The 12,500-nt window shown below is 38.6% G+C and overlaps 1 protein-coding gene across 1 annotated transcript in view; it reads right to left on the bottom strand.

The window, feature by feature from the left end:
• Positions 1 to 6,776: 6,776 nt before the first annotated feature.
• LOC121373039 (UPF0394 membrane protein PD_1892-like) overlaps positions 6,777 to 12,500 on the bottom strand; it is a 6,947-nt gene continuing 1,223 nt past the window's right edge. Inside the window, exons 2-3 of the mRNA XM_041499483.1 lie at positions 11,350 to 11,501; positions 6,777 to 9,884 (exon numbers count right to left, since the gene is read on the bottom strand). Of these exons, the coding sequence (XP_041355417.1) occupies positions 9,734 to 9,884; positions 11,350 to 11,501 (303 nt within the window). The 3' untranslated portion in view covers positions 6,777 to 9,733. The remainder of the gene's footprint in view (positions 9,885 to 11,349; positions 11,502 to 12,500) is intronic.

Raw genomic sequence — 12,500 nt, 5'->3', positions numbered from 1 at the left:
CCCCACCTTTCCTGTCATGGACGGAAGAGCCGGTCCAGGCCGGCTTTTGCGCCCACGACAGGCGTGCGCTACAACAGCTTGCTCTGAATGTGCACGTAAAACCCTATGAAATGACATGACATGGGAACACCTAAACGGTGTGTGACGACACAAAAATCCTATATTGCATGAGTAGACGACATCTGAACTTTCAAAGGCAGTTTTGACAAGGTCGTAACTACTCTCACAAATCACCAAAATAATATTGCTGTTGGGACACCGGCCTCGGTAGTTTCCTGGTTAGGTCGTCGGACATAAGGCTGGTAGGTACAGGGTTCGCAGCCCGGTACCGGCTCCCACCCGGAGCGAGTTTTAACAACTCGGTGGGTAGGTGTAAGACCACTACAAACTCGTCTATCTCACTAACCAGTAACCATTAACAATTAGCCCACTGTTCTGGACAGAGAGCCCAGATAACTGAGATGTGTGCCCAGGACGGCATTCTTGAACCTTAATTGCATATAAGCACGAAAATACGTTGAAGTGAAATGTTATTGGGGCCTTTTCAGGTTTAAAAAATTATTTGTTTATTTGTGTTTGTATTTGTGTTTTTGCTTTGCTTTGTTTTTGTTTTTGTTTTTGTTTTTTTCCCTATAGCTGCACTACAGTTTTTGCTTTGTTTTTTGTTGGGTTTTTTCCCTATAGAAAGAAAAGAAAGAAATGTTTTATTTAACGACGCACTCAACACATTTTATTTACGGTTATATGGCGTCTGACATATTGTTAAGGACCACACAGATTTTGAGAGGAAACCCGCTGTCGCCACTTCATGGGCTACTCTTTCCGATTAGCAGCAAGGGATCTTTTATTTGCGCTTCCCACAGGCAGGATAGCACAAACCATGGCCTTTGTTGAACCAGTTATGGATCACTGGTCGGTGCAAGTGGTTTACACCTACCCATTGAGCCTTGCGGAGCACTCACTCAGGGTTTGGAGTCGGTATCTGGATTAAAAATCCCATGCCTCGACTGGGATCCGAACCCAGTACCTACCAGCCTGTAGACCGATGGCCTAACCACGACGCCATCGAGGCCGGTCTCTTCGAACTGAGGAAATAAAGGTAGCCTACAAATGATTTTTGAAAAAAATCAATAAGGAGAATTGCAACAAAACAAAACAAAACACGTAACCAGTGTTACATAATTATTCTTTGAAAACGTTGGCAGATGGTTCAACTGAATATGCAAGCTGTGTAAAATTAAGTCTGGTTGTTTGTGTTTTTTTCAAAGCAAAGGGAAACAAGTTTTACATTTGATTACCAAAAGCAATTCTGCCATTTGCAAGGGAATATTAAAGACAAAACCAATACGAACATATTAAACTCTCTTAAAGAAAATTACATTATGTACATTTTGTACCTAAAATCGATTTGAAGCTGTGGAAACAAATATTTCATGACAGCCTAAATAGCCGAGGTGGTGGGGTGGGGGAGGGTAAAATGTAACTGCGATGAATAAAATAAAGACTTTTTCTATCTAGCCAACCGGCTGTGTACATACTCATTATTGATAATGTGATTTTATTATAGAAATCGGAGATGACCCTATCCTAAAATGACTGGGTTGGGGACTGTGGCATAGCGAAGAGGTGTGTGTGTGCGGGGGGGGGGGGGGGGGGGGGGGGGGGGGGGGGGCGCACGGGGTCCATGGCGTCCCAGATCAAACCTTTTCTTGTTTTTACTGTATTAAATTATCTAAAATCATACATACATACATACATACATAGTGTAGGTTGGTTCCCCCAGTATGGGTTGCACCCCATCCCCTATATAAAATCCAGTGGTGGGGGATTAGGGGATAAAATATATACACACTATATATATATATATATATATATATATATATATATATATATATATATATATATATATATATATATATGTGTGTGTCTTAAGCGGTCACACAAGGGAGTAGATAAAAGTGGCCGCTTAAGACAGGTGGCCGCTGATTACAGGTTGCGACATATAGTCTTTAAAAACATATGTTGTCGTTTCTTGTTTTAGCGTCTATACTGTTAATGAATGGATATGTGATTCACAGTTTACTACAAATAAACGTTTGACATGTCGCCTCCTTCAGGAAAAACTGCAACTGGAATGTATTAAATTAACCGTTTTCAACACGTTTGTTTTCTCTTTCCATTTATTTATTTAATTTCTACTTCATGCGGTGTATTGTCATAGTAAGTGAATCTACAAATGTCAAGCGTAGCCTGCCCAGAGGCAATTAGATGCTTTCCACAAACATACTTTCTTAATTGATACACAGTCGAGATGTCGGGACTGAATGGGTACTAGTATTCCTGAAGGTGTGAAGATCTATTATTTGCTGCACCTTATCGCTGTTGTTAAATATCACTTTTATATAATAGTAAGCATTCACTGTGGCCGCTTAATACAGGTATTTTAATGATTTGGGATCCGAAAAAAGTGGCTGCTTAAGGCAGGTGACCGCTGAATACAGGTTTAACTATATATATATATATTACACACACACACACGCACACATACATAAATAGCACATTCGTTGTTAGTGGCTACTGGGTCATTAAACAGTTAAAGCCACACTGGATGGAAGATAATTATATATACGTAAACAATAATTGTATATATCTATCTGGGGCCCGTTTTCACGAAGCGATCTTAGTGCTAAGTTCACTTTTAGCTGCATAAAGAACGTAGCTATTCACTTATGATAATCTTAGCGCCAAAAACGCCGTAAGTAGCTATGCACTTATAGTAATCTTAGCACAAAAATCACATTAACTGCATAAAGAACGTAGCTATGCACTTATGGTAATCGTAGCACTACGAGCATATTAACTACACATAGAACGTAGCTATGTCCTTATGGTAATCTTAACGCTACGATTACCTTAACTCCATAAAGAACGTAGCTATGCGCGTAGCGTCACGAGCACCGTAACTGCATAACGAACGCAGCTATGCACTTATGGTGATATTAGCACTACGATCACCGTAACTGCATAAAAAATGTAGCTATGCAATATGGTAATCTTAGCGCAAAGATCGCTTTGTAAAATAGAGCCCTGTCGTCCAGGGCCGTACCCTTCGGGGGTGGGGGTGGGGGGGGGGGGGGGGGATTGTGTGTGTTTGAAGGGGTGGGGGTGCAGTTGCCCCCTGATAATCTCTCTTTTTTTCTTCTTTTTTTTACTACAGAAAATAGCGTACACATCTCAGGGTTTAATTTGTATAGTGTTTCATTTGTTTATAAAAAGTAGTGTCCACCCCCCCCCCCCCCCCCCCCCCCCCCCCCCCCCCCCCCCCCCCCCCCCCCCCCCCCCCCCCCCCCCCCCCCCCCCCCTTACCCCCCCCCCCCCCCCCCCCCCCCATTTTCATCAGCGTACGGCCCTGTCGTCGGGTCGTTCTAATGTTTGCCGTACCTCAAAATATGTATTTAAAAGTATTCAATTCAAGTATTCCCAGTGGTTTTTGTGTCTATTAAAATTATCATTTCATGAACATTTTAGGCCTTTTTTCACAGTATGTTTATCGAATTAAAGGGACACACCCTAGTTTTTAAGACCTAAGACATAATGTTTCTCTATTAGAACCGTTTATTATCACTGAAATCAAGCATTACTTATATTGTATTATTTATATTATCCATTTATTTACAACCGAAGTGTTTCTGGTCATACTGGTGTTTCTAATACCACAACATACATTTTGTTTAATATTTTTAAAAACACACGTGCGTCTGAGAAGTAACGGTTATGAAGTCGAGTTTTAATCGATTTTAAAGGATATTTCACCGTCTTAATGTCAAATACTGTTTCACTCTGTGGTAACGTTATCGAACTGTGTTACAGGTTTGTAAATTAATCAAACTTGGTGTCCGTTTCACGAGTTGAAACTAGGGTCTGTGACTTTAATTTTATCATAAAATATTCGCGATTCTTTTGTTGTTCGGTATACATGTATATATCTTTGCGTACGTACGAAATTACAGGGTAGTATCTTTAAATGTTAAAAATATATGAGATATTGCGGCTTTAATGATAAAAATGGATTTAAATGTTTACATTGTATGCGACATTGCGTCTTTAATAGTCAAAATGGATTTAAATGTTAAAAATGTATGCGACATTGCGTCTTTAATGGTCAAAATGGATTTAAATGTTAAAAATGTATGTGACATTGTGCATTTAATGGTCAAAATATTATATCTAAATGTTAAAAATGTATGCAATAGTGCGGCTTTAAATGTCATAAATTTGATTTAAATGTTTAAAATGAAAGCGACATTGCGGCTTTAATGGACAAAATGGATTTAAATGTTTAAAATAAATGCGACATTGCTGCTTTAATGGAAAAAATTGATTTAAATGTTTAAAATGTGTGCGACAGTGTGGCTTTAGATAACAAAATGGATTTAAATGTTAACAATGTATGCAATATTGCGGCTTTCATGACCAAAGTCGATTTAAATGTTAAACATTAAATGCGACATTGCAGCTTTAATGGTCAAAATCGATTAGCTCAGTTTATCAGAAAGTAGAGATTACGTGTGTTTACCTCAGATTACAGACGCTTTTGTGGGCTCTATGACATAGCTTCATGTTGCTAAGGGGAAACAAAATCAATGGATTAAAAGAAACAAAGAGAATGTGTTAACATCGAAAAGCATTTTAAACTATGGTCATACGGTGACTTACCTATGGGGTGGGGGACGGTCGGTCTGGGCTCCACAATTGGTGTAACAAAGACTGTGGTATGAACTATCCTGTCTGTGTCTTACTTATGGGGGGTAGGGGAGAGCGGGACGTAGCCCAGAGGTAAAGTGCTCGCTCAGTACGCGGTCGGTCTGGGATCGATCGCGTCGGTGGACCTTTGGACTATTTCTCGTTCCAGCCAGTGCTCCACAATTGGTGTAACAAAGACCGTGCTATGAACTATCCTGTGTCTTACTTATGGGGGGTAGGGGAGAGCGGGACGTAGCCCAGAGGTAAAGTGCTCGCTCAGTACGCGGTCGGTCTGGGATCGATCGCCGTCGGTGGACCATTGGACTATTTCTCGTTCCAGCCAGTGCTCCACATTTGTGTAACAAAGACTGTGGTATGAACTATCCTGTCTGTGTCTTACTTATGGGGGGGGGGGGGGGTAGGGGAGAGCGGGACGTAGCCCAGAGGTAAAGTGCTCGCTCAGTACGCGGTCGGTCTGGGATCGATCCCCGTCGGTGGACCCATTGGACTATTTCTCGTTCCAGCCAGTGCTCCACAACTGGTGTAAACACGGCCGTGGTATGTATTATCCTGTCTGTGGGATGGTGTATATAAAAGATCCCTTGCTGCTAATCAAAAAGAGTAGCCCATGAAGTGGCGACAGCGGGTTTTTTCTCTTAATATCTGTGTGGTTCTTAATCATATTATGTCCGACGCCATATGACCTTAAATTAAATGTGTTGAGTGCGTCGTTAAATAAAACATTTCCTTCCTCCCTTCCTTCGTTCCTTCCATGACATTTTTTAATGTTGCTAAGGAAAACAAAAATCAATGGATTAAAAAAAAAGAATGGCTAACATCTGAACGCATTGTGAACTACGGTTATATGGTGTTTAATTACAGTGTGTGTGTTTTATAAATTTAATATAGTACAAACGCCAAACGGGTTTGATGGGCTAAGGGCATGAATTGCATGACCCCGCCCCTCGCTACGCCATTGGCCCATTGTGTTAATTCTCGATCCAGCCAGTGCACCACGACTGGTGTATCAAAGGCTGTGGTATGTGCTGTCCTGTCTGTGGGATGGTGCATATAAAAGAAAAACAATGTCTCTCTAAGACTATAAGTCGACAAGATTAGCCCATGAAGTGGCGACAACAGGTTTCTTCTCTCAATATATGTGGTCCTTAACCATATTATGTCCGACGCCATATAACCTTAAATAAAATGCGTTGAGTGCTCTAGCGGTGTCGTTAAACAAAACGAACTTTTTCGAACATTTGAACCAACTGCATGTCGACATATTTTTAAGTTATCAATAAACACGTTTGTGTCGAGACACCTCAAAATTTAAATACCATAAATTGAACAATAACAAGGCTTCTACGTCACTGCAATTAACATATATATTAACTGTTGGTTTCAGCCAGAATGAGTGTAAATTGGTTTTAGAAGACTGTGCTTTTTTAACGTAATAATAATAATAATAATAATAATAATAATAATAATAACGACCGTAATATTATTATAGTATTTTAATAATAATAGCAATAATAAATAAATTATGTTTTCTTTGAATAATCTTCTAATGACAAATGTATATTACCTCCAGTTATATATATTGACACATTCTGTTTTGTTCTGGTCTCTCTCTCTCTCTCTCTCTCTCTCTCTCTCTCTCTCTCTCTCTCTCTCTCTCTCTCTCTCTCTCTCTCTGTATATCTCATATCTCTCGCTCTCTCAGTCTCTCGCTCTCTCTGTATATCTCATATCTCTCGCTCTCTCTGTCTCTCGCTCTCTCTCTCTCTCTCTCTCTCTCTCTCTCTCTGTATATCTCATATCTCTCGCTCTCTCCGTCTCTCTCTCTCTCTCTCTCTGTATATCTCATATCTCTCTCTCTCTCTCTCTCTCTCTCTCTCTCTCTCTCTCTCTCTTTCTCTGTGTGTGTATTTCTCGTATATCTCTGTCTTTCTCTGTTTGACTTTCATATATATATCGCACTGACACGGACGCACACACGCACACACACACACACACACGCACACAGACACGGGGTAAAAAAGAAAAGGAAAAAAATTAAAGGAATAAGGAAAGTCACTCCAAAAGCCGTCACATACATTGATATCATCCTCCATGTATGAATCGATTCAACGTTCTGTTTTCGTCGATACATTGATATCATCCTGCATGTATGAATCGATTCAACGTTCTGTTTTCGTCGATACATTGATATCATCCTCCATGTATGAATCGATTCAACGTTCTGTTTTCGTCGATACATTGATATCATCCTCCATGTATGAATCGATTCAACGTTCTGTTTTCGTCGATACATTGATATCATCCTCCATGTATGAATCGATTCAACGTTCTGTTTTCGTCGATACATTGATATCATCCTCCATGTATGAATCGATTCAACGTTCTGTTTTCGTCGATACATTGATATCATCCTGCATGTATGAATCGATTCAACGTTCTGTTTTCGTCGATACATTGATATCATCCTCCATGTATGAATCGATTCAACGTTCTGTTTTCGTCGATACATTGATATCATCCTGCATGTATGAATCGATTCAACGTTCTGTTTTCGTCGATACATTGATATCATCCTCCATGTATGAATCGATTCAACGTTCTGTTTTCGTCGATACATCCTAAGCACATTTTCAGTGATTTCAAGAAACAAAAATTGTCCACGATCATTTTACGTCACACAAATCCACATCTCAATGACGTCATAGTTTATCGACGACTATATTTAGGTCACACCATCCTTAATTACCTCGTAGTCGTAGGACTACATACGTCACACAAATTGTTAATATCACTGACGTCACATAATATTCGCCGACTGTTATGTTGGTTTCCTTCCATTCTGCCTACAACTCACTTTGCCTACAACCCGGTATGCCTACATTCAGTTTGCCTACAGTATGAAAAAGTGACATCCCCAGTTAATAGTGGGACAATCCCTATTATTTTGTGTCTCAAACCAATAGAAAAACATCGTATTATATAAACAGTTAAGATTATAATGAACATAAATAATGTAATTGGCGCTTAGTTGCGCAAAGGTGATTTCAGGCTCCTTATGGTAAGTAGTATTAGTCCAATGATCCCATTTTAATAGTTTAATTGTTTTTGTTGCGTAATGCTATTTTTATACATAGGGACCATACACTTTTAACTGGGGATGTCATCTTTTCATACTGAGTAGGCAAACTGGGTTGTAGGCAAACTGAGTGTAGGCAAAGTCGGTTGTAGGCAAAATGGGAGGACACCGTTATGTTACCCACATCAAGCAGTTAGTTCCATTTACATTATAGTACTTCAGAGCTTGTTCAAGTTATACAGTAAACAGGACGAAAATCGTCACCAGGTTTTATACATCTAGTGGTCTAGCTTAGCAGTGCAGACATGGGTAGTTTAGTCTACTTATTTCACCACGCATTAAAGCGACAGACCCTAGTTATTAAACATTACGAAACGGCCTCGGTGCTGTCGTGGCTAAGCCATCGGACATAAGACTGGTAGGTACAAGGTTCGCAGCCCGGTACCGGTTCCCACACAGAGCGACTTTTAACGACTTTGTGGCTAGGTGCAAAGCCACGACTCCATCTTCTCTCTCACTAACAACTAACCCACTGTTCTGGACAGACAGTCCAAATAGCTGAGGTGTGTGCCCAGGAACGCGTGCTTGAACCTTAATTGGATATAAGCATGAAAATAAGTTGAAATGAAAATAAAAATGAAATAAACATTACGGCGCATGTTTCCCTATTATATCAGTTTTTGACAACTGAAATCAGACAGTTAACTAGACGTTATCGTTTAGTTTATCCTTTTCTCTACATCCGAAGTGTTTCTGGTCTTTTTAGTGTTTCTAATACCAAGAAATGCATTTTTAAAAATATTTATAAACAAACCGCACGTACATCTAAGAAGTAACGGTTATGGACACGAAGTCTAATTTTCGAGGATATTTCCATGATTTAACGTCACATACTCTTGTTTTACTTTATTGTAACTTTATCAAAATGTGTTACAGGTTCGTAGATGAACTCAGAGGCGAATCGGGGGGGGGAGGGGGGGGGGGAGGAGGGGATTTTGCGACAGTTATAATTTTAATATATATTAATTTTCATTGTTTTACGATCCCCTCCAAACCTCCCCCAAAGTTCCACTGACAATCCGCCTCATGTCATTGCCCCCTCCCTAAATGGATTTCGAGGTCCGCCACTGGAACTAAACTTAAGAGTCAGTTTTTATGGTTAGAAACTAGGGTCTGCGTCTTTAAAACTGTTCCATCTATTATATTGATTTGCCGGTGAAAATAAGCAGGACTAATGAAGCCATTAAAGCCGCATTCCGTGTGTTGCAGAAGCTTGGTAACCAGTAGAACTGTTCCATCTATTATATTGATTTGCCGGTGAAAATAAGCAGGACTAATGAAGCCATTAAAGCCGCATTCCGTGTGTTGCAGAAGCTTGGTAACCAGTAGAAATGTTTTCACACGCACACACTTAACGCGAGACACAATAATGTTTTGGTCACAGTTTTCACTCTAGCGAGTTGCGCGTAATTTCAAGCCCTGCGTCGAACCTAACCTAGTAACAAGTGTCTAAGATTCCCAGTATTGGAAATAAGTTAAAAATAGCAGTGCAGTATAGCGTATAAGAGTTCCAGTTCCGTCCGGTTTTTCTTGTCGTTCTTTTTATAAAAATATTCTCTCTCCTAATAAAGGCGAATGGATCAGGGTCGTACCTAGTCTATAAACAAGGTGGGTGGGTGGGATGGTGGTGGTGGTGGTGGTGTGTGTGTGTGTGGGGGGGGGGGGGCAGTACGAAAACAACCAAGTCAGTAACACAGCATCCTGATAGATAAAATAATGGCAATTTTAACCTTTAACAGACACCTTTTCAATAAAAAAATTAATTGAATGTCGATGTTGACCTCTGCACTCCCACCCCTTTCCCGCGCTAGGTACGACCCCGTGGATTCAGTGTTAGACGGCCAGAGTCTCGTTGACGAAGCGGTCGAGGGGGCTTGAACCCGTTCTCATCAGGAAGGCCGTGACGATACCGCCAGCAAACATGAAGGGGACAGCGAGGAAGCTGAGCCACGCCATTAAAGCCATGCCCGACAGACCGTGACCACTGAAAATAGACAAATACACAGATACAGGAATTGAATGCTAAATGCAATAGAAACAAATATTAGTATTTTCATGATTATGGTCTATCGCCTTTTATCTATTATCCGTGTACGTGTGCGTGTACGTTTAAGTGTAAGTGTATGTGTAAGTGTACGGGTACGTTTAAGTGTACCTGTACATGCACGTTTAAATGTACGTGTACATGTATGTTCAAGTGTAGGTGTACGTGTACGTATACGTGTTGTTATGTTTAAGTGTAGGTGCGCGTGCACGTATACGTGTTGTTATGTTTAAGTGTAGGTGCACGTGTACGTATACGTGTTGTTATGTTTAAGTGTAGGTGTACGTGTACGTATACGTGTTGTTATGTTTACCAGTATGTGTGCAAGTACAGTCTTCGGTCAACAATCTCTGTTGTAAGAAAACTTATTATTATTATTTATTATTGATGGATGGATGGATGTATTGATGGATGAATGAATGGATGGATGAATGAGAGAGATGAGCCACGCCATTAGTACTGACTGCCAGTAACACAGTCAAATTCCGAACAATATGCATGTGGGTTTTGATTGCAGTCAATATTTGCTATTACTATTTAGTATTTATGTATTCCTTTTAGATTTTACATTTTTTTCAGACAGTATATATAATATTATGTACTTGCAATAGTTAAAATAGACCAACTGATCAGAAACATTTTACAGTGGCTCCAAAGTCAGGGCGGTCTCTTTTTAAGATTTTTTCTCGTTCCAACCAGTGCCCCACAACTAGTCAAAAGCCGTGGTATGTGCTGTCCTGTCTATGGGAAAATGCATATAAAAGATCCCTTTGTGCATTAGAAAAAATATAGCGGGTTTCCTCTGATGACTACCAGTCAGAATTACCAAATTTGACATCCAATAGGCGATGATTAATTAATCACTGTGCTCTAGTGATGTCGTTAAAGAGACATTCCTGAGTTTGCTGCATTGTAAGATGTTTCCGACTAATAAAATATGTCTATGATTAAACTTACATATTAAATATTGTTTCTTGTTTAGAATATCAGTGTCTGTATATTCAATGTGTTTCTGGTCGTTTTAATATTTGTAAGAAGCCCAAACTGGATTTTGTCTTCAAATAATTTTGTACATACAAAAATATTTTAGGAACTATAATGAAATTTAACCAAGTACAAATATTAGAACGATCAGAAACACGTTTAATATACAACCACTAATATTGTAACCAGACAAATATATTTGATATGTAATTACAATCGTTAAAAAGTCTCTGTTAGTCGATAACATCTTAAAAAATGCAGCAAACTCAGGACTGTCCCTTTAAACAAAGCAAACTTTAACTACACTGGTATAGTGAAAAGATCGCGTTCACACTTACATTTTAAACAGGTGTAGTTCTACCAGTGTAGTTAAACTAATTAAAATGTAAGTGTGAACGCAGCTAAATATAACACATCTCACCTTGTACACCCGGCTCCAAAGCGAGCCCCAAACAGCAGAATAAAACCACCGAAGAAGGCCTCGAGGGCCCCAACACCCTGGACACTGGCCAGAGAGCTGGACATCAGGGCAGACGACAGGCCCCCTATCACCGCGCTACACACGTAGAAAACCTGGAACAATAATACAGGAAAATCAGTACAGAAACGGTCACGTGGTCAGGGGGTTATATCGTGAGTCACCCATATTTTGCTTTGCTTTGCTTTACTTTACTTTAAAATTTTACTAATTTATTTACTATTTTACTTTACTTTTACTAATTTGCTTTAATATTTTACTTAACTTTACTTTACTTTTACCAATTTACCTTACTTTTACTAATTTACTTCACTATTTTACTTAACTTTACTTTTACCAATTTACTTTACTATTTTGCTTTACATTACTTTTACTAATTTACTTTACTTTTACCAATTTACTTTACTATTTTGCTTTACATTACTTTTACTAATTTACTTTACTTTTACCAATTTACTTTACTATTTTACTTTACATTACTTTACTTTTACCAATTTACTGTAATATTTTACTTAACATTACTTTACTTTTTCTAATTTACTTTACTATTTTACTTTACATTACTTTACTTTTACTAATTTACTTCACTATTTTATTTAACTTTACTTAACTTTTACTAATTTACTTCACTATTTTATTTAACTTTACTTTATTTGCACTTAGGTAATTTAATTTAATTATTTTTTTAATTTTTTTTATTGTTTTAGTTTGATCTGATTTGATTTGATTTCACTTGACTTTGTTTGATTTTAATTTAATTTATTTTATATTTTATTATTATTTTTTTCTTTCTTTTTATAGCAGCAAGTTTCAATCCAGCACTTACAGGAAGTGCGATGAGCGCTGACAATGGAGATAAGTAATAAGGGAGACGAGGGAATGTCCGTGAACTTTGATGTCTTTTGCTCTTTTCTTGTGGATTTTGAAGCAAAATTGTATGAGAAATTCCATGACAATTGACATAATTAATGTTACCTACCAGTCAAGCCTCTGTCTGACAACACATTTGACCTGATTTTTTTAACATATACTAAATGGCATCATTAACCATGTTTACTTGTGTTGTGAATACTAATAAATTATTTCATCAAATC

This window comes from Gigantopelta aegis, chromosome 5, assembly GCF_016097555.1.
Source record: "Gigantopelta aegis isolate Gae_Host chromosome 5, Gae_host_genome, whole genome shotgun sequence".
Classification (NCBI taxonomy): domain Eukaryota; kingdom Metazoa; phylum Mollusca; class Gastropoda; order Neomphalida; family Peltospiridae; genus Gigantopelta; species Gigantopelta aegis.
This window is presented reverse-complemented; position numbering and strand designations above follow the sequence as displayed.